Raw genomic sequence first — 22,563 nt, 5'->3', positions numbered from 1 at the left:
TCTTTGCTCTACAATGTATCTCCCTTGAGATACTTGAGTCATTCTAGACTGATGGAGACTTGACTGATGTTGTGGAACATGAGTCATATGATGTCCAGTTACTTATCGTCGTGATTGGTGTTTGGCTCGTTTGGACCTATCATGGCTTTGTCTCCATGGATGTTGTTCTTTTCGGAACTGAACTGATTTCAGTTTCTGACTGATGTTGTTGCTCTTCCCCCTGGACTGGTGAGGAAGATTATTCTTGAGTCCTGATGTTCCTTGCCCAATCTTTGACTGAAATCTGCTTTCCAGTCTTCTCAGTAGGATGAACTGGTTGGGGGCCTCCTTGGCTCGTCTGTAGCTTTGTGGAGGAGGAACATTCGTTCTTGCCATTAGCTTGCATTTCCGAATTTCGTCCATATCATGATCTCGTGATTCTTCTGAAGTGACATCTGCTTCTTCGATCATGATATTCTTTCCTTTATCAGTTGGAGCAACCTTCCCTCCAATGCTTTCAACGAGGCTTTTTGAAGAAAAGTTGGTTATCATGGGAGACTTCATCTTGCAGTCTTTGACTGTTTCTTCCAGTTTGTGATTGAGCCTCTTGATCTCATGAGATGCTTTGGCACACTCTGAATTAGAAACTCTGAGTTTCTCTTCCAGTCGACTGTTCTCCATGATCAGTTGATCAAGACAAGTTTCATCCGAAAAGTAGATGATTGTCTGATTCTTGGCTCGTTCATCATTGATCTCCTTTTCCATTTTCTGATTCTGCTTGAGGAGATCTTCGAACATTTTCCTCAACTGACAGTGATCAGTCATTAGCTGATCGAACTCGTCACTTTCATCGGCTGAGATTTCTCCAGATTCTGAACGATCTCTTGAAAATGCCAGGGAATTATCAGTATAAGGAGTTTTTGAGTGAGAGTTTACCTCTGGGCCGTTTATTCCGTTGTCATAGCTGTTGTCGGCCATGCTTTCGGTTTCGTTGGCCATCAGGGCTTGGCTCTCATCATCTGAACTGGTAGAGTTGACGTCGGATGATTCTGATGTTTCTTCAGAAGATCCTGCATCGTCAGCAACCATCGCTTTCTTCTTCGCATATTTGCGATCTTTCTTGGCTTTCAGCTCCTTGTGCTCAGACTGCGTCATTTCAGGGCATTCAGTTCGAAAGTGCCATTTGTTTTGCATCCAAAGCATTCCACATCTTTCAAGTCGAAAGCGGCTGACTTTCTTTCTCCGCTTCGATCAATGGAATATCTGGAGTTGTTTTCTCTTTCCTTTCCTTTGTAGTGCTGCTTGTGGAACCTCCTGTACTTGCGGAATTTGGACTCCATCTTGTTGAACCTTTCAGTCAACAAAGCATATTGATTGAAGAAGTCCTCGGGCTTGAGTTCCACCGGTTCCTTTGTCTGCTTCTTGCTTTCTCTTGCTGAAGCTTTCAATGCTACTCCTTTTGAGGTTGATGGACCATCTTCGTCTGATCCTCCAGTCCTCTTGATTCCAAGATTTCTCTGGGTGTCGAACTCATTTGCCAAGAGGTCAGAGAAGAGTTTGTTTGTCGGGAGCTGACTGAATCCAGGCTTGTTCTGATGAGCAACTGAATAGATCTGCCGATCTCCTCGCGGAAGTGCTCGAAGAATCTTCAAGTTGATTTCTCGTTGAGTGTACTTGTCCTTCGAGATGGATTGAACTTTGTCTAGGATCTGGTTGAATCTGAGTTCCAACTCGTCGAAAGATTCATTCTTGAGCATGAGGAATGAGTCGAATTTCTGACAAGCTATGGACACCTTGTTCTCCTTTATTTCCTCGAATCCGATGCACATTATTTCAAGAATGTCCCACATCTCCTTTGCAGTTTTGCACTTGATGATCTTGGTGACATGCTTGTCTGGAACTGTGCCAGAGATGATGCTTTTGGCGAGGTTGTCTAGCTCATCTTACTTCCTTTCTTCTGTGGTGAAGTCTGCCTTCTGCTTGATCTGGACCTCATCGTATGGATCCCGAGCTGGGTCAACAGGAACTCTTTTGACAATTTCAGTGATGATGATTGGTCCGTTGGTGATGACTTCCCACATTCGGCAATGCTGTGCGGGGAGGAAGCTTTCAAGCTGAAACTTCCATATGTCGTATTTTTCAATACTAAACATAGGTAGAGAGGATATTCTGTTGTGGTTAGTCTCCATCAAAAAGAGAGAACAGGTAACAACAGACAAGGTAAATACCAAACACTTTTTGAAAGAAAAAAGTTTTCGAGACCTTTGAGAAAAAAGATCTAGTTCAATTAGAACCTAATCAGAAACAGAATTGTTCTTGCGAACAACCTACTCTGATACCAATTGTTAGGTCCGGAGGGTCTCGAATAGGTGTATGGGAGGGGGAATACACCTATAGGCTATTTTTAAATCAAGAAGAACAAGATCTCAATACAGAGATCAAAGCGAAACTTTACACACAAACTCAGACACCTGTTTGCAGAAAAGAGTTTTGACCAAAACAGGGTTGACGACTAATACTGAAACACTCTTCAGTAAGGAGTTATCAGTTAAGTTATGAGAACTTAACTGATGCACGTAAGGCTTTAGTCGAGTTTGAAAAACAGAGATGTTATAAGTCTTACTGACTATCAGATGACAGATCAGTCAGACTGATAACACACGCAGCGGAAATCTTTTGTTTCGCAATAGCCTTTGTTAAGCACGTTGTTAGTCTTAAGTTTCTCTTTCGCTATTAATCAGTATTCAGTTTATCAAAGGTAAGAGCACAAGTAGGAAAGTAAAACTGAAAGTAGTAAATAACACAAAGATTTTTACGTGGTTCGGAAAACACTTCCTACATCCACGGTCGGTTGATCAGACCAACAACTTCACTCTGCAAGTGCTTACGGGTGCACTGCAAACTGATGCTTGTGCTTACGGGTGCACAGCAAACTGAACCGTGTGCTTGCGGGTGCATGATTTATGTTTAATTGTTCTATTTTTCAGGGGTTTGCATATGCATGTTTTAAGATAATCTTCTGGAAATTGGTGCGTTTTATGGTGTATTTTATGCTTTGCAGGAGATTTAGATTTTATAGATGAAAAGTGCAAATTTTGGAGAGTTTGAGCTAAGAATTACGTTTTTGAGCATACTCTGCCGTGTCAGAAAAGCGAAGCCCCGCGCGCAGAGCAGAGGAACCAATCGCCAGAGAAGTTGATAGCCAGAGCAGAGAAATCAACATATCAGAGCAGAGAAATCAATCGCCAGAGGAATCAATAGTCAGAGCAGAGGAATGAAAAGCCAGAGAAATCAAATCCCAGAGCAGCGAAGTCAACTAGTCAGAGCAGAGGAATCACTAGTCAGAGGGGAGAAAAGCCAGAGCAGAGAAATCAAGAAGCCAGAGGAACCGAATGCCAGAGCAGCGAAGTGAATCGCCAGAGAAACCGAGAGTCAGAGCAGACAAGTGCGCCAGAGCGGAAGCCGTTTCTCTGGCGAGAGCCGCGAATTCGGCTAGAATGGAGATGACTTGCAGCGCGCGTCACAGCTGGAGAGTTGCCTTATCTTGCACGATTCTATTGCCTTTAGAATTCTACTTTGCAAGGCAACTTCCATGGTGATCTAGAGGGATTTGAAGTCTATAAATAGGGCCATACTTTTCATTGTAAAAATATACTTTGCCCTAGTTTTAGACGCCATCTTTGCGATCTGTTGGCATCCGAAGCTTAGGATTTAATTGCGTTCTTAATTTTCGATTTTAATTGTTAGGTTTTAATTTAGTTTTGTTTAGTTTTTATTCTTGGATTGTGATTGCGTGACACAATTACACGTTCAAGGATTTTACGGTATTTCGTATTTCAATTCAATTTATTTTGTTTAATCATGTTTATGTTTTTCGTTTATGTTCATGCTTTCTTTTTAATTATGCAATTTAAATTATGCACTTTAGTTTTATGCCTAGATTAGAAGTCTTTAAATTTACAAGTATTTAATTTCACAAGTAGGTTTAATTTAAGTTGTTTAAATTCTTGCCTAGGTTAAGTTTAAATTCAAGTCAAGTTTAATTTAAGTTTAAGTTTAAGTTTCACTTTTTAAAATCAAACCCTTTACTGCTTTCTTTTATTGCTTTTTCTTACGATACTACTAAAAGCCCTTAAAGACTTTCCTTGAGAGATGACACTGGGTCAACTTACCATCACTAGGATGTCCTTGTTCTATTGCAAGTCAAACTAGAGGTGTTCTAGGTTGAGTCAGTGCACACAATCGAATCCATGTGCTTGCGGGTGCACACAATCGAATAAAATGAAGATCCAATCTTCAGTACCAACACACCTTGTTGGATTTCTCACTTCTAGCACGAACTGGCACTAGGATCTCATGGAGTCAGAGTACCTTCCTGAACTCCTTTGCAACTCAAACACTCGATTCTTTCGGTCGAAGGGAGGTTTGAAATCTTGCCAACTAAACTTCAAAGAACAAGTTCTTTGGAGCTAGTTTGACCTAGGCTTTGGATAATCAAGATTTGCCTAAGGTCTAAGAGAATATGAGTAATCAGCAGTGACTGATTTTTGGCTTTGGGATTCTCTTCTTCGATTCAAGCTTTGGGAAGTTTGAGCTTTGGCTGAGGAATAATTTTGGCAGAGCTTCAGCTTATGTTGTTGAATCGGTGAAGATTGAAGTGATACTCGAGCGCTATTTATTGGAGAGGTCTTGAATAGATCCGTTGGCGGAGAAGGTCTTCAAGATTTCTTCCGTTAGAGAGTGTTTTGAACTTGGGTTGAGGCTTCAATCTTCGAGGTTCTTTGTTTGGTGAGAACGGCTATGTTGAAGAGCAGGAGATGCGACGTCTCTGATATAGTAGTCACCAAATAGGAATGACCTCTGCAGAGAAAGGACGATCCTGAGATCTCTGCATTTAACGCGGCTGTACTTCTGGAGTATGTGGCTTCCTTTGAACGTTGGAGGTTCAGTCCGAGGAAGAATGTTTAACTGATACTTGACTTAAGTATCAGTCTGCTGATTCCACGTGGCACGCATTAAGTAATCTGTTCAAGACTGATTCTTCGACTGATACTTCAGTCGGCAACTTCAGTCTTCAATCCTTCGTTCTTTAGTCTTCAGTCTTCAGAACAACAACTAAACTGGAAAAGAACTATAACACTTGAGTTCGAACACTTTCTAGTCTATTACAAATAACGCCTATGGATTTTGGTATCATCAAAACAAGGATTAAGATATTTCATAAAGTTCCCAACAAACGTGTTCATAAATATATATTGTAGAGCTATGTTTCATTAGTTGAATAGAATGCAAATTAATCATCTGCTCATCATAAGGTTAATTTAAAAAAATGTGGGATATTTCATTCTATTGTTTTTTTCTTTGTCTTTATTAGAATAGTTGCTGCCACATGGAATGCTGGAGGCATAATTCCTCCTGATGACATAGACCTTGACGGTTGGTAAGATATTGATAGTCCTGTTGATATTTATGTAATTGGGTGAGTTAATTATGCTTTTACATATGCCATTTTTTTTATCATCTACATTTTATTATGTAGCCATACATCTTGCTATGGTTCCTTCAATATATGCTTTCCTTCTTATCGTATATTGAGCAGATTGTGAGGTTTCTAAATCAAGCTTGTGTTTTCTTGAAGGAATAATATATAGTTAGATGTTCTGATAATAATTGCAAAAAAAATCAATAAGAACAGCTAGGTACTCATGTAACAAGAATTGGTAGTATTATGATCATATGATGTCGTCACGAGTTCCATAAAAACAAGTTCATTAGCCATGCATCACCTTATAGATGAATCCCCTACTATTTTTTTCTTTTCTTTGCTGCATTATGTTTTTCTTAAGTTATATGTATAGGCTTTCAATATTCTACCTTCAAATAATAAATGAATCATTATAAGCAATTACTAAAAACTTCATATATGCACTTGTTTGTTTGCAATTTCATAAGTATGAGTATTCTCATGTTGGGATTGATGAGGTTCATCATGATTGGGTTGTGTGATCAAGGAGGTTTGTGATAATCCATGGAATTTTAAGTCTATTTTTTTTTTTTACATTTCAAATTATGTCTATTTTGGTTGTTTTTGTCTACTTCAAATTATGCAGGCATGGTGTTGCTAGTTTGGATGCAAAGTAGAAAATGTCATATACAATTGATGGAAGAGTTGGAGTTAGAAGAACATTGATACTATATTTTTGTGCCTAATTGTGTAATTTGATTGTTAGACTTTATGTTTGAAATACAATGGAAAAACATTCTAAATTATTGTAATGACTATTAAATATTAGATATATGTTACACTTTTGTACTTTGATTTGTGTTTATTATTTATGAAATTAATTGTAAATTAATTTATTAATGAATTATTGAAAAAAAATTCATTGTATAGTCTACGACTACGTTTGTAAACCATGGTGGTAGATATTGTTTTCTAATGGGGGTGCTAATAGACCACGGTTTTAGAAGTGTGGTCTATTAGCGCATCCCTAGTAAAACAGTATGATAATAGACCACGGTGTTAAAACTGTGGTCGTAGGTATCTACGACTTTAAAACCGTAGTTTATTAGCACCTATCTACGACTACACAGGCTACAACAACAATTTTTTGACCCCTACGACTACGGTTTTAAACACTTGTCTATTAACATATTTCTTGTAGTGAAATTTTGCCAAGTTTCAATGGGAAAAAGGATTACCATCGATAGTCTCCCAGGAAAGGCAAGAGTATGAAGCATGCCATCGAGGACATCATCAACGTCATTTAAGTCAAAGACAGGACACTCCTCAAAATGGAATCTACAACAGCTTCACATAGATTCATTCGAAAAGAATGAATCACATAAGGATATGCCGAAGAAGATGAAAAAGTTAATCGTGAATAATCAAACAGACATCATCAACAACAGATCAATCAGAGGGATTGAGTTGTCAACTCAACAAGTGGAAGCTACTACATCGAAATGAAGAATCAATCTCCAAAACCTCTGCAGCATGAGCTGCACAACAAATTGAAGTTGTTGACTAAAAAACAGTCAACTGGAGTTCAGCCAACTGAAGTTCCCACACTGAAGATGTGTCAACTGAAGACATGAGTCAACAATCAAGGGGGGACAGACTATTTCAGTTTTTAACTGAAATTTTGGTATCGACTTATTACGATGATCAGTCGACTAGTAAGTATTTCACATACATGTTAGAATATTGTCTAATTCTGTAACTCATGCACATCTACTATAGTTATCAGATGTATTCTTGTGACTTACTGATTTAGTGGAAAAATGACTGTTGGGAAACTGAAAAGATATATCCAATTAGTTTTTCTTTTCAGTCCGATAAATGGTGTAGTTCAACTACAGTTCGAAAGGTTATTGCTTGTCTTGTTACCTAAATTTTTTGCTTACGTCAGCGCATCATTGCAAATCCTGACTTTTTAGGCACATTCTGTATAAACATTTAATGCAGACGTGAAACGTTATACATTTCTATTTTGAAACACGATCAACTACGCACTGATCACATTATAAAATCCTTTCGCCTTCTCGTGTTGAGATTTTCTCGCAAATTATCTCATTAGAAAAATAATTATCAAATCTTACCAAGATTACTCGAAAATGTTATTTTTATTATATCTGTAATTTTAAATCATTTATTTCAGCTTTCTTCGTGAGGATTATTGAATGTCTTTTCCAAGATAATTCCTCTATATATTCTATTTTATCCATATTTATTTTGAGAAGATTCAGAATTCTCCCACATCTATTAAGGGGGAATAGGATTAACTCGACTTGACTAATATTATACTTCTTTTAATCAAGATGATCAGTCGGCTAGAACTAGATGAATCGATGTATCTAAAAATTGGACTTGATGAAATTGTCATTCCCTATATCGTGACGTAGACCTATTTGATAACCTATCTTTACACGTAACCTTTTCATTTAATGCGAATTTCAAATATTATTCAATGCACTTGTGGCGCGTAAACTGAACCGACGCTGTCACGTCACACGTCTCGAATCAAACTGTTCATCTTCCTCAATGAACGCAAAGGTCTCTAAATAGTTGTACTCTTGATACTCCTCCATTTTCCGAAATCTTCTTTGCCTCTGACCCTTGATTCCACAACATTTTTATGTGAGAAATTTTCAACTTTCAGGAACTCTACAGTTTACTTCTCTCAAATCAATGGCGCCCCAAATACCTTGCAACAAGAAGTCTATTCGCTACGAGTCTGCCCTTCACATATGCCAAGCTTTCAGACTCAGCCAGGATATAAAAGGCCATCGTCATCCTTCAACGACATGGATGGCTGGATTTTGTTCAGGTGGAATGATACGTCTTCGACTTTTGGGCCATTTGGCCCTACTTTTCTCTTTATTTGTGTCAGTTCAGGTCTGTCCAGGGGAAAATGAAGTTGTTGAGGAAGGAAGGTCCAGTGGAGCGGAAACGGAAAGAATGTGGTTGGAATGGGCATTACCAAGCCCAGATTGCTATGTGATGAGCCCATGCTTGTGCTCGTTTTTTGTGTCTGTTTTAGGTCTAGATAGAGTCTTTTTCCTTTGTTTTGCTAGAGTCAGTCGCCTGGGAGGGCGTAGTTCCAGGGCAGGCTCATTCTTTGGGCAAAACGTGCTTTTAAGGCATAATGCTGCTGCATTCCGCGAAAGAGACATGAGTTTGAAGCAGAGGAGTTTGGGACACTCAAAAGCTTGTTTTAAAGACCAAAAGTCCGAGAAGCAGGATGTTGGGCAAACCGACCCTTTTGCCCATAAGTACCGCGCGGGATTCAGTTGCATCGGAAGAAGGTTCTGGGCATAATGCGACTTCGGTTCGGGGAAGAAGTATGAGCACAGCTACAGAGCCAATTGGATATTGGAGCAGCAGGTTACAAAAGCTTAGATAAAGTTTGGAGTTGCTCAAGGCAAAATCGACCCTTTGCCCATACGTACCGTTCGGGACCCAATTGTTGGATTTGTATACTGAAAGCAAGAACTTTATGCTTGTATACAATGATTCCTGTTTTCACTATTCTTATCTCCTATCTGATTGTGTTCATGATTGCATATGTATGTTCTTTATCTCTGTATAAGTAGATTATATGGTGTGTTGTAGATCACAGAAGACCATATAATTGGAATAACCTTAAGAGATATAATATGATCACAGCCGAAATAACTCTAGGACAAGTTATTGGTTTAGGCTGCAGTATAGATGGAAGTAGTTTGTCTTGGCTACTTGTCTATACTGGTACGTCTTTACGTATTGATAGGACCACAGTTTGAGATGTATTCTTCTATCTGACTTAAGTGAAGAATCAAGATCTCGGTGACTTATAAATCTTAATACTAATAAGTATTCAAATATATATGTTAACTCGTATATCACTTTGACTTACTATGGGTGAAAGTTATATACTAACTCGAGTACTCTGTATCTTGGGTGATAGCGGTTAATATATGATATTTGATTATCTGTATTAGTAACCGTATCCGGTATAGGATAATGACATCCCCTTAAGGAGCTCAATAAGGTTTATTACGCTAAACCCTGCAGGTTGATTAAGTTCAGGCGTAATAATAAAGTTTGAGTGGTACTGCTTAAGGAATTATTAAGAGATTAATTAATTTAAGCTGTCAGAGCTCTAATTAATTAATGGATGTCGGATATTTTAAATACGGAGATTTAATAAGTCTAAATACAAGCCCCGACTCATCACCGGCAATAAAGGGGTAAGTCAGTATCGGTTCTCTAGTGGAATGAACTGATATTTATAAATTAATTATGGTCTGGGCTGACCATAGATAAATTAATTTATTTGAGGCCCATCTTTATTCCTTGTATCTGGTCCCTGGGCTGGCCCAATGTCTCCTAGCCCTAGAAGAGCCAGAAATCATCCCTCACAAGAAAGGAGCGCCCCATACGTATTTAATTCTCTATTAAATACAGCTGTCAGCTCTCAGGAAAATACACTGATAAAAATTAGGGTTTTGAGAGCAGAACGGGGCGCAGGAAACGTGAGTGGGCATTCTGTCTTGGAAATTTCCATAGCTCGTTGTCCATCCAACGTTGGGAATTGAGCGGGATACAGTCGAGAAGACCAGAGCTGGAGTCTTTCGATACGATCATCAACAACCTGTGCATCCGATTCTCAAGTAAGTTTTCCTAACACCTGTGTGCAGCTGTTAAATTCATATGAGCATATGAGGATTTAATCGTTGTATGATGAATTAATAATAATCCGAGAAACGATCATCGGGCAATCGAGTATTAATTCAATTTAATATTCCTTCACCAATTGCACCAGAAGATGATCGTGGGCAGAAGGTACAGATGGGGCAGAGAAGAAGAGTGCAGGAGACAAATTCGTGTTGAGGGCAAAGGCACAATCTGATCAGAAAATGTAGATAAGGAAAGAAATCCAAAAACCTTATCCCTTGAGGTTTGGATACTTTTATTTATAATTATATTATTAACTCTAAAATAAGATATATTTAGCTTACATAACTTGGTAACAATGACATAAAGATAATTTATAATTTATTATAGTTTAGTACTTTGTTATATAAGATACATATAACTTATATAATTAATTATAGTTCAATATTTGTTATGAGGCAGATTGTGATAAGCAAAGCTGGTTTTGTTTTTAGTTTAATCTTTGAGTGCTCAAGAATTCAAAATGTCATAAAAATTCTGTAAAGAAAATACACGTTCAAATAAATCTTGATCTCGAATAATATGAAAGATATATAGTGATGCAGGTAGAAGCGTGAAATATATTTGATATTGATAAATATACGAACTCCGTTGATAACCATTGTATGTCGGAATACGTACAATAAGGGTTAATCCGTTGATTCACTCATGAATACCGGAAGAACACCGCGAGAAGGGAACAATCCCACCCTCTACAATTTAACTCTCAATTCGACTCCACTAAAACATAAATAAAACTCCTATTTATAATAAAACCCTAAACATCTAAAAGGAAACAAACTAACTTGACCAACAAGACAAATCAATAATTAAAGATATAATATATTATACGATTCTATCTTCATCATTCTCTCCATCCTTGAAACGATTCGTCCTCGAATCGCAAACGTCCTTGATGATGTTCTGCATAGGGTCGATCATATTGACCGTGTAGGAAGTCAAAGATCTCTCGATTCTGTGCTCGTAATTCTTTGAATTGTTGAGACAGAAGGTCGTCGTCACGATGGAGATAATCTTGAACATTTTTAACGGTTGATTGACGGGGAGACATCGCGTAGGAGCGTAGCAAGGCTCTGATACCAACTGATGCAGGTAGAAGCGTGAAATATATTTGATATTGATAAATATACGAACTCCGTTGATAACCATTGTATGCCGGAATACGTACAATAATGGTTAATCCGTTGATTCACTCATGAATACCGAAAGAACACCGCGAGAAGGGAACAATCCCACCCTCTACAATTTAACTCTTAATTCGACTCCACTAAAACATAAATAAAACTCCTATTTATAATAAAACCCTAAACATCTAAAAGGAAACAAACTAACTTGACCAACAAGACAAATCAATAATTAAAGACATAATATATTATACGATTCTATCTTCATCATATAGTATCTTTTTAACTTTAGCAGGTGAAACAAATATTTTAAGATATCGAATGATAATAAATTTAAATTTAACACATTTGATCACAAACATTAATTCCTCTATCAATAGGTTAGCTCACGCACGCTAAACATATATTTTTCTACATTTCTCAAATTCAAACAATTAATTTATTCATCCAATTAATTAATCCACCAATTCCATGTGATCCTCCCCTAAAAGCTATTCAAATCAAATTTGAAAGAATATTACATACTATTAGGAGACTAAAAATGGAGTTAGGAATATTGACACAAAAATGATAAATAAAATTTGGACTTAGGAGAGAGCAGAGTGGAATCTCGGAAATGATTCCCAACCACGCTTTTGAGCTCCAAATACCGAACCTCGCGTCATCTCCTTTCCTCCCTGCACGTCTCTCTCTCTCTCTCTTGATTGTTTATTGAGGTAGAATTAATGATATATAATTGGATTTTTGGACTTCCACATTTACCTCGCTTCCCGCAATTTTCTCTCGTCACTAATCTAGCAACAACCTTAACAAGTTAAGTCAAATACCAACAAACATCTTCTCACGTAGAGACGCATCAATGGATTCTTTTATTTCCTGACGATATTATATTCTTCTTCCTTAATTAAACCAACACCCTCTCCAAATGGGCAATGGCCGCAGCTCATGATCATTCATGTTAATCATTTTGCGCCTAACATCTCAAGGTATTTCTCCTCACTTCTCACAATTCTTTAGTATGTTAATACATTTTCATGCTCATTACATTGTGTCATGTATTTTAGTGACCAATAAGAATTTCGACAAATTTTGTGTTTTTCTTTTGCAACGTTCTTTTTTTTTTTTTTTTTTTTCCCAGGGTTGTTTTGCACATTAGAATTTGAAAATAAACGAAGTGGAATGAATTAATTAACAAGAAAAATATAACAATTTGATCGAATGAGTGCATCAGATTTCAAGCTCCGGGTTGAATATGGAGGATGTTTAATTCGAGGCTATTCTGACCTTAGAATTTAGATACATGAAATCGCCAGAATTTTATGGTATATTGTTTAATTGAAAATGGGGTGAAGGTTCAATAATCTAACAAGATAAACAGTTAATTTGAGGATTTTTGTTAAAAATTTGAGATACATATGAGTCTTAAACCTGCCATATATGCACATTAGTGAAATATTCTTGGCTATTCTGAGTTTGAGGTATGCTCTGATTTCTTAGGTTTTTCTCCCTAATCTTTATCTGAATATATCCAAGGTATGAAATTGCAACATTAAGTTTCAAAGATATTTGTGTTGTTCATAAATTATAGTCCATATTATTGGTTTTGATGTCTCTGTATTGAACACCCATCAAATTACCTTATCCGAAAATTGTGATTTGGGCTATTAAGTGAACAAATATTTGTAACATTATTAAATTCAGGCTAAAAAGTTACCATGGGATCAAAGTTGGAGCTATAATAATCCAAAAATAACCCAAGATATTTTGAACATCTCGTATAGGTTCCTTAAAGATTAGGAATAAGAAGTTGTTTAGTTGTAAATGTAGATGAACGAGACGACAAGAGGAGATCATGTGTGTGATACGGGCAAGATGGAGGCAGCTGAGAAACATTCACACGAGGTGAAGAGATCAGTCGAAGCAGCGGTGGCGAAGGGAAGTGCAAATCCCTCTGTATCATGTGATCCTCTATCCGTAAATCCTCATTCATTCCCATGCCCATTACCAACTTCCAGAAACGGATCCCATCCAAACGTAACGTCCCCCTGCAGCACGAAGACGAGCAATGCCGCCAAGACTAGTCAATCAAGCATGAGCCACGGCTGGGGCGGCAGTGGCAGTGGCAGCAACAGCCGGAGCGACAGCTTAGATAGCACGAGCAGCGCCCCCCTGAAGCCCCACACAGGGGGTGATGTGAGATGGGATGCCATAACCTGTGCCTCTTCAAGAGAATCGCCTCTCGGCCTCACCAACTTTCGCCTCTTGAAGAGGCTCGGTTATGGAGATATCGGGAGCGTGTACCTTGTTGAGCTCCGGGGAAGCAACACGTTCTTCGCCATGAAAGTTATGGACAAGGCTTCTCTTGCAAGCAGGAATAAGCTGCTCCGAGCTCAGACAGAGAGGGAGATTCTTGGCCTTCTCGACCACCCTTTCTTGCCTACGTTATATTCTTACTTTGAGACTGAGAAGTTTTATTGCTTGGTCATGGAGTTCTGCAGTGGAGGCAACCTTCATTCTCTAAGGCAAAAGCAGCCCAATAAGCATTTTACAGAGGAAGCTGCTAGGTTACTACCTAACTCTCTCTTCTTTTTTTTATATGTCATTTTTGGTACATTCCATATATTTCAGGTTGATGCAATTAGTCACTAGCTAAGATCTATTTCATGCCTCTTTAGGTAGCTTGATTGTCGAAGGAAGACTGATTTAAACGTTTTCTTCTCATGACAATGTGTAAAGATATTCATGATCACATAGAAAGTTTCTTGCATTTTGTAATCTAATATCAAATTTTAAAGGGTTGTTTTAAATTATAATCTTAATTTTGATCTAATGCTGACTTTTTAATCAGAATTCACAGATATTTCAAATAGACCCTATATTTAACTCTATTGTTGACTTCATATCTTGATTCAAAATTTATGACTAACTAAAGTTGGCGTGTATCACCGGAAGCTGATTTGGCAACATTGTCATTCTTTTCAATAAATACACCATCTTCATTCACATTCTATACTTTAAAGCCAAATCAGATTCCGCCAATATACGCCAGCTTCATGTGACATAAAATTATGACTCGAGATATTAAGTAAATAACGGATATAAGTACAAGCTCTATTCGTAATATTTGTGAATTCAAACTAAAAAGTCATGATAGGTAACCCAATTTGAAATGTATCAATGAGCTTACAAATTACTAATCATTCCGTAAAATTAGTTAATGAGACTAAGAATATTATTTTTGTAGGTGTCTTTTATCTTTATAATGTGAAAATGGCTACTTTAATATATTAACCCTCGATCTTATTGACCAAGCCCAATGATTTTGGCTCTCCCTAACCCAAATTGTATGAGATAGTAGGAATATATGAGAAGTGAGTTTGTTTGTTTTTGTTGTGACAGATTTTACGCATCAGAGGTGCTGTTGGCGCTAGAGTATCTGCATATGCTAGGCATCGTGTATCGCGACCTAAAGCCCGAAAACGTACTAGTGCGAGAGGAGGGCCACATCATGCTCTCCGACTTCGACTTATCCCTGCGCTGCTCCGTCAACCCCACGCTCGTGAAGTCCTCGTCGACACACGCCGCATCCGACGCCAACGGGGCCATCTTGGACGACGAGAACGCCGTCCGCGGCTGCATCCAGCCGTCCGGCTTCCTCCCCTACTTCCTCCCGAGCAAGAAGAACCGGAAATCCAAGTCCGATTTCGGGCTGGGCAACAACCCCAACTCCCTCCCCGAGCTCATGGCCGAGCCCACCAACGTGCGCTCCATGTCCTTTGTCGGGACCCACGAGTACCTCGCCCCGGAGATCATCCGGGGCGAGGGCCACGGCAGCGCGGTGGACTGGTGGACGTTCGGCATTTTCCTGTACGAGCTCCTGCACGGGACCACCCCGTTCAAGGGGGCCGGGAACCGGGCCACGCTCTTCAACGTGGTGGGGCAGCCCCTCAAGTTCCCGGACACGCCGCAGGTGAGCTCGAGCGCCAAGGATCTTATAAAGGGGCTGCTGATCAAGGAGCCGCACAAGCGGATCGCGTACAAGAGGGGGGCCACGGAGATCAAGCAGCACCCGTTCTTCGAGGGGGTGAACTGGGCTCTCGTAAGGAGCGCAGCGCCCCCTCACGTGCCGGAGCCCGTTGATTTTAGGCAGTTTGCCAGCAAGGATCCGGCGCATTCGGAGAAGAAGATTGCGGACATGGGAGGTGATCATAAGAACCAGAGCAGCTCATCGGCTGATTCTTCGTATGTTGAATTCGAGTATTTCTAGACATCTCTCTTGATTTTGTTATGGACTATATATATATGTATATGTACATGTTTCAAGTCAGACTAGTTTTGTACACCAAGATTAGCGCAACTGCAGTTTGAGATTGTATCATCATCCCCCAAGACAAGAAGATTATGGCAATGGAAAAGCATCATTTTTTTGTAAGGGGAAAGGAAAGAGTTTCGCAATGATACTTCTATGATGGGTGTAATCGATCTGAGTCGAACCAAATAGTGGTGTGCTCAAGTTTGGTTTGTTTAGTATCGAATCGAATCCCGAACTTTACTTACCAAATACTTTAAGGCTCACAAGCGGCTCACGAGTCTAATCGAGCCTATACGAACTTTTTAAATTTATATTTATATTAAAAATATAGATTATTTTATTTTAAAAATAAATTATTTTATTTTAAAAATAAATTATTTTATTTAAAATAATAAATATATTAATTATTTTCTTATGACAAATAAAATTAATTAGAGATTTAATACAATCATTATTAATTTTAGTGGATAAATATAAGTTGTATATACTAATAATTTATATTTTTCAAGCCGAATCACTTGACGAACATGTTCACGAGCTAACGAGCCTAATACTACTAAGCTCAAGTTTGATTTGTTTATTTATCGAACTTCTCTAAACGAACTTGAACGAGCTTTTTTCGAGCCGAGCTCCGAATAGTTCGCGAGCCGCTTGGTTTGTTTACACCCCTAACTTCTAGGGATGTCCAAAATCTTTCGCCAGCTCTGAACAGTCCACCAGCTCTGACCAGGCAGCCAGCGCTAGCAAGAACCTGCCAGAATTCTGCTTAGGAGAAATTGATGAGCACATGCCCGGAAGAGGACGAAATAATACAGGAATTTCTTGACAACCTGCTAGATGAGGTGGCAATTGAAGATGAATTTTTGGACAAGCTGTCACTCGACGTCAATGCAGTTCATGAATTACCGTCTAGCTTGAAAGAGGATGCCGCAGTTGAAGAATGATGGACTGAAATGCTACAATGCAAGGATGGTGTCGTGCAAAGAGTGCAGGGTGTACTGCCTTTGGAGAAGAAAGAAGGGAGCTCTCGATCTGGCTCTTGGGTTGAGAGAATGTTAAACGTGATGAGCACTGTTTGCTCATCAAGAGGACCCGCAGCTGCAATTGAGGAGGACGTGCTTTCACAGGGACTAATGCAGCTGACGCTTCACAGTGACTTTGGTTAAGGGTTCCTCTAAGTCGGGCTGGCGACTTTAAAACTAGCGCTTTGTGGGAGGCAACCCACAATTGGTTTGTTGTTTTTGTTTTACTTTTTTCTTTGCCTTTTGTTTCCGTTCCTTGTTTTTGGTTGCTTGTTCGGTTACTTTGATTCTGGGTGTTAATGTTTTTGTTTCCAGTGCTGCAATTCTACTCTGACTTTGCCGCTAGCGCTGAAGAATACCAGCGCTGAAAAGTCCAGAACCAGACCTAAAATTCCACTCTGAAAAGGACCAGCACCGCCATTTCTACTCTGCCGAAGACCGCAAACCGACATTCTGCCGCCCCCATAACGCTTCTGTTTTTCATCACCTATGATCAGGGACGTCTTCTAACTCTCTTTATTTTGTGCCCTGAGGACATGGCTTACTTTAAGTGTGGGGGGTGTCTTGTTTTGTTGCATGCTTTCGATTGGGCGATTGGTTTCTCTATTCTTAGCTTGCTCTTGGATACTTGCGATTTTTTTATGAATTTGTGGAAGAGAAGTTGGTTTTCGATGTGATTTTTGGGTTTGTGATTGAATGGTGGTTATTTTGATTTTACTTTTGATATATGTTTCTTGATTGTGCAAAGAATTATGAGTTTTATTGCAACACGATTGTAAGTAAGTAAAACGTGATTTGTCCGGTAGATGCTAGAGGGAGTGTTGTCATTGTGATTGCCTACGATCGTATCCTTATCTGTGAAATGTTTAAAATACTGGACGAATTGCCAGCTCTGAAAAGGCCAGCTCTGAACTGGCCAGCTCTGAAAACGATAGCTCTGAGTCTCTGCTCCTCTAGTTTAACTATGAGCATGGGAAACCACGTGAAAAGACTTTGGATTACATCCAAATGGTTTTATTTCATGAATTATGGCTCAACTGTCGAATTTTAAGTGATTAAGCACACAAAGTGTGAAAATTGGAGATATTGATTATAAAGGCAATCACATTAGGGAATTCACTTCTAGCGGAGAATTGGGTCTGATCGAATTACTTGCATTATTGCTTTGATGCTTCTTAAACTTTAAGTTACTTGCATGATCGAGAGATGTATGTTGATTGGAAAATGTTGAATTGACTTGTTGAAAGTTTGGATGGAAATAATCATCGTGAAACGCTCTCTTCCTAAGATTCATACTGATTTTGCTTGAGGACAAGCAAAAGGCTAAGTGTGGGGGGTTGATTTATGCTTAATTGTTCTTAATTTGGGGGTTTGCATGTGCTTATTTTGAGTTAAATAACCTGGAAATTGGTGCGTTTATGAGTTTGTTTTATGCTTTGCAGGAGATTCTGATTTTATAGATGGAAGAGTGTTATGTTGGAGATTTTGGGTCAGAATTGCGTACTTAGGCGCAAACTAGTGTCCAGAGCTAAAAGTTCGCGCCAGAGCAGAGCTGCGCGGATAGGTCTGCATCAGAGCAGAGCTGATTTACATAGTCAGAGCTGACTATCTCCAGAGCTGAACTTCACTATTAGAGCTGAATTCTCCAGAGCAGAACAAACTTGTCAGAGCAGAGCTAAAACTCGCCAGAGCTGACTTTACGCGCCAGAGTTAGCACAGTTCCAGAGCTAAGAAATATTCACCAGAGTTGTTGTTACTTGCAGAGCACGCTGCCAGCTGGACTTTCCTTTGATTTCACGATGCTTATCTTTAAAAGTCCAGTTTTGCAAGGCCTTTTTGATGGTAATTAGGGTTGGAATGAAGTCTATAAATAAGGTCTTAATATTCATTGTAACAATCAATCCTTTGCCCTAATCTTTCGTTCAACCTTGGAGAATCATCCTTCTGCAAGGCAACCAAAGACTTAGGTTTTTCAAGATTTCATTGTTCTTCAAGCTTTCAAGTTCTTCAGCTTTTTGTTCTAGTTTACTTTCGAGTTCGATTTTACTTTAGTTTTTGTTTCGAGTTGTGATCAAGTGACAGTGGTTGCACCTTCGAGAAGTTTATGGTATTTCGTATTTATTTTAATTCATTTGCATCGTTTAAATTATGCTTTGCTTTCAATTATGCAATTTCGTTATGTTTATGCTTTACTTTAAATTATGCAATTTAGTTTATGTTCATTAGATTAGAAGCTTTAATTAAAGTTATTTAAATTCGTAGTAGAAGCGTTTAAATTCTTAAGTTCGTTTAATTCTTGCCTAGGGTTTATTAGTTTCTTTTGCTTATGTTCTTGCTTTCATTCTTTTATGCCTAGTTAATTATAAGTTTAATTTCATGTTAAGTTTACTTTATAAATTTTAGTTTAATAATCAAAGTTTACCGCTTTCTTGTGACATAATTAAAAGCCCTTAAAAATCTTCCTTGAGAGATGACATTGGGTTAACTTACCATCGCTAGGATGTCCTTATTCTATTGCAAGTCAATCTAGAGGTGTTTCTAGTTGAGTCAAATACCCGTAAATATATATACACCAATCAATATATAATCAAATAAACCTACATATAATAAAATCATATGTGTGTGTGTATATATATATATTATGAATATAATATGTATACAAAGATACTAAAAAAATTATCTGAAATGCATGTTATATATATTCAAGTAATTAATAATCAATTAATATTATGTAATTTGTACAAGTAATCTAATTTGTGTGATTAGCATAATTAGTCCATGTAATTTGGTTTGATAGTTGTATAAACTTTAAATTTATATTTTGAATTTGATTTTCAATATTTTTTATTTATACTATTATTATATCTCGTATTTTATTGTCTAGCATTTATCATCAATATTATCATGATCCAATCACCGGAATGAGCTTCGATGATAGAACCGATCTAAAGTTAGGTGTGCATGTGGCAAAATAACACGTCATCATATGCCACACTACATTTGGAGTCGTTGGAGGAGAGTTTTGATGATAAAATTGATATAAATTAAAAAAATTGGATAGATTTGATTAATTTTAAAAATTGATTCAAGCCTTGATTTTCATTTGTTGTGATTCGATTTGCTGTTCAGTTCGGAACGGGAGGTAATTTCCATAACTCCATGTGGTTTACTTTGTCTTTGATCACTATTTTAACTAGCGACAAAACTGCAACTAAACAGTGTAATTGTAGCACGAAAATAGCATGCAGAGTATCGTATCCACATGGACTATTATAACGAATCACTCTAAGTAATCATAAGTAAACTCTAGTAATATTCAGGCAAACTAAAACTAAAATCAAAACAAAGCAAATAAAAATTCAGATATAAAATCAAATGATAAAGCGACTGATCCTAGGGTAATAAATTCATTAACTAAATTCACACAATTAATCTATGAATCCTATTACCAGTTTAATCCAGTTATGATGAGAGATCACATATTTAATCAATTACTCTAGTCAAAGCAGCAAATATCGTAGATTAATAAAATTATCTATCTCCGTCAGGTCTCAAGATAATCTACTAACTCCCAATAGCTCCTAAGAATAGCTCCCTATGATCCACTTATCTCCCTCAGGTCTCAAGGTTAAAATCATATCATACATTCCTGAATCTGTTAAACAATTATCTCCGTCAGGTCTCAAACCGAATAGCTATACATGCAAACTATTGATCAAGTAATTAGCAAGAATTCATGCACCAGGAATTATGAACCATAAACTGGAAGACAAATAGATATTAACAAATTAATCACATGAATCTAATTAACTATTTACAAATCTTAGAATCATAAACATAATTAATAAGCAAGCAATCGTAAAAACTGAATTATATAAAAACTCGTAGTAAAACCAATGTAACAATCTTGAATCTTCAATCCTTGCAGAAATCAAATCCAAGCTCTAAAATTTGGAAAGCAATGACAACTAAAAGCGAAAGAACTGAAAAACTAAAGTTGGGAACCCTAAATAGGTCAAAAGAAGACCTATATATAGTGCCATGGTAAAATACAGAGTTTAAAACCACGGACACGCGGCGACCCAGCCGGCGGTCAAGTATAATCCTAGCACTTTAAGCACTTAAACACTCATAAAAATAATGCAAAATGAGTGTTTATCAACTCCCCCAAACTCAAGTCATTGTTCGTCCTTGAATAATGGGAAAAATAAAATCAATAAACACGAATGGGCATAAATATGTATCATAGAAGCCTCAGAAAAACATAGAAAGATAGAATTCTCAAATCTTCAACAATTAAGCACAAAATTCTCCAATAAACACAACTTATAGCAAAATCAACCCTGACATTTCAAACAATTGAATCTCACAAGATATGTGTATCACTCAACTCTCAATTTTATGGAATGGGACGTGTATACTCTCATTGAATTCAATACAATGCAGATCTCTTACCATAGGCTTGCTAATCGTCTACAATCTCCATCGCTAATAGTGTGCCAAGACTAAGATAAAAAAGATATTTTTCTTTGGGTTATACTGTAGGGACATTGGTTTAGGTAGGGAAATTTAGGCTAAGTGACTCAAAATACTTCAAGAACACCAACCTTATGACTTCACAAATCAAGAATGGAATAAATTCCATCTTCCACCTAATAATGTCTCCATAATTAATTCAAACCAAGCGATATAATAATCATAATTCAAGACTAGACACTCTTTTATGCTCTTCACATTTTGTACTAACAAACCAAGTCGACTATCAACGAATTTCTCAATATACACTTGACTTTCTCAACAAGAATTTTTTTTCTTTTTTCTTTTTTCTTTTCTTCTTTTCACAATTTTCTAGAGCTTATAAGAGTAAATAGTAACACAATATCACCCCTTCTTTTTCATGACCCACTATGAACATTCACCACAGAGAGATCCCCATATACTACACCACCCCCTATCATCTGGCTAAAGAATAAAAGCTAATTAGGCTCAAAGTGGATAACAAAGGATAATTTTTTTCGTTAAGGATAGTGTTTGAGATAACAATGTGGCTAACAAAAGATGGCCTAAAATCATCTCCTAATCCTGGGCACAACAACAACCTCAACACAGAAACCATGGCAAGTTTTAGAAGATCACCACATGCATGACAAAACTCATAACAAAGAATAAACTGTGTATGCTAGACAGTTATGGCTCAAAATCTCCCAGGTTTATTCAACGTGCAAAAGTCAAGGTTAAAATCACTATAGAGTTATGCAAATTAGTTCCAATTATGCTCAAATTATCAAAGAAAATTGAATTCCAAGAAATTTTATCACGGAAGTCATCATAGGCCTCTCACCAAAAATCAAATGGAGTAATAAACAACTCAAAAGCATCGTAGAAAAGCACCAACCAACATAAATAGAATATATCAAGAATATATAGTACAAGTCAGACACCAACACTCTACGAATACAGATCAAACATGAGCTAAGCAGACTAAAACAAGCAAATAAAAGCAACTAAAGCAGAAGAAAATAATGCAAAACCTAACCAATCTCCATCCCCCTCCCCTAAACTTATTAAAGAGCAAAAGCTTGAAAATAAATTTGGAGGGAAAAATAGATAAAGGTTATGTTATGCATACTTACAGAAACATAATCAGGAGGCCGGTGGATCTCGAAACAGCCGAAACTCGCGCAAAAGCTCCTCCTACATAGCCATCTGACGCTTTAGCTCAACTCGCTGATACTCCTCAAACTGATGCTGGCGGCCGAACTGCTCACGCGTATAAGCCTCGAACTTTGTCTGGCATCGGTCGGCCTCTTGCTGCGCCATCCTAATAGCCATCACGTCGCCACAAACGATGGTGAACTGGGCATCCAATCTACCCATCCTATCAGTCAATGTGGCCATGTCATAGTG

The 22,563-nt window shown here is 37.8% G+C and overlaps 1 protein-coding gene across 3 annotated transcripts; it reads left to right on the top strand.

Moving 5' to 3' along the window:
• Positions 1-12,068: 12,068 nt before the first annotated feature.
• Positions 12,069-15,754, top strand: LOC131011335 (serine/threonine-protein kinase RHS3-like). 3 transcript variants are annotated; one of them, XM_057939117.1, is made up of 3 exons: positions 12,069-12,308; positions 13,150-13,886; positions 14,722-15,754. In XM_057939117.1, exons 2-3 carry the CDS (start codon positions 13,150-13,152, stop codon positions 15,587-15,589), a joined length of 1,605 nt encoding a protein of 534 aa, XP_057795100.1. In that variant the 5' UTR covers positions 12,069-12,308; the 3' UTR covers positions 15,590-15,754. The 3 variants fall into 3 exon arrangements, with proteins under 3 accessions (XP_057795100.1, XP_057795101.1, XP_057795102.1); XM_057939118.1 differs by having other exon boundaries at positions 13,138-13,886; XM_057939119.1 differs by having other exon boundaries at positions 13,104-13,886.
• The last annotated feature ends 6,809 nt before the right edge of the window (positions 15,755-22,563 follow it).

This window comes from Salvia miltiorrhiza, chromosome 2, assembly GCF_028751815.1.
Source record: "Salvia miltiorrhiza cultivar Shanhuang (shh) chromosome 2, IMPLAD_Smil_shh, whole genome shotgun sequence".
Taxonomy (NCBI): Eukaryota; Viridiplantae; Streptophyta; class Magnoliopsida; order Lamiales; family Lamiaceae; genus Salvia; species Salvia miltiorrhiza.
Note: the sequence above shows the minus strand (reverse complement) of the source record. Positions and strands in the feature narration are given on the sequence as shown.

What these genes read in the sequence shown, in the direction of transcription:
- LOC131011335 (XM_057939117.1), top strand. Translation starts at nt 13,150, where the DNA reads ATGAACGAGACGACAAGAGGAGATCATGTGTGTGATACGGGCAAGATG. An exon ending in TTTACAGAGGAAGCTGCTAG is followed by an intron (nt 13,887 to 14,721) that starts GTTACTACCTAA and finishes TTGTTGTGACAG; the next exon opens with ATTTTACGCATCAGAGGTGC.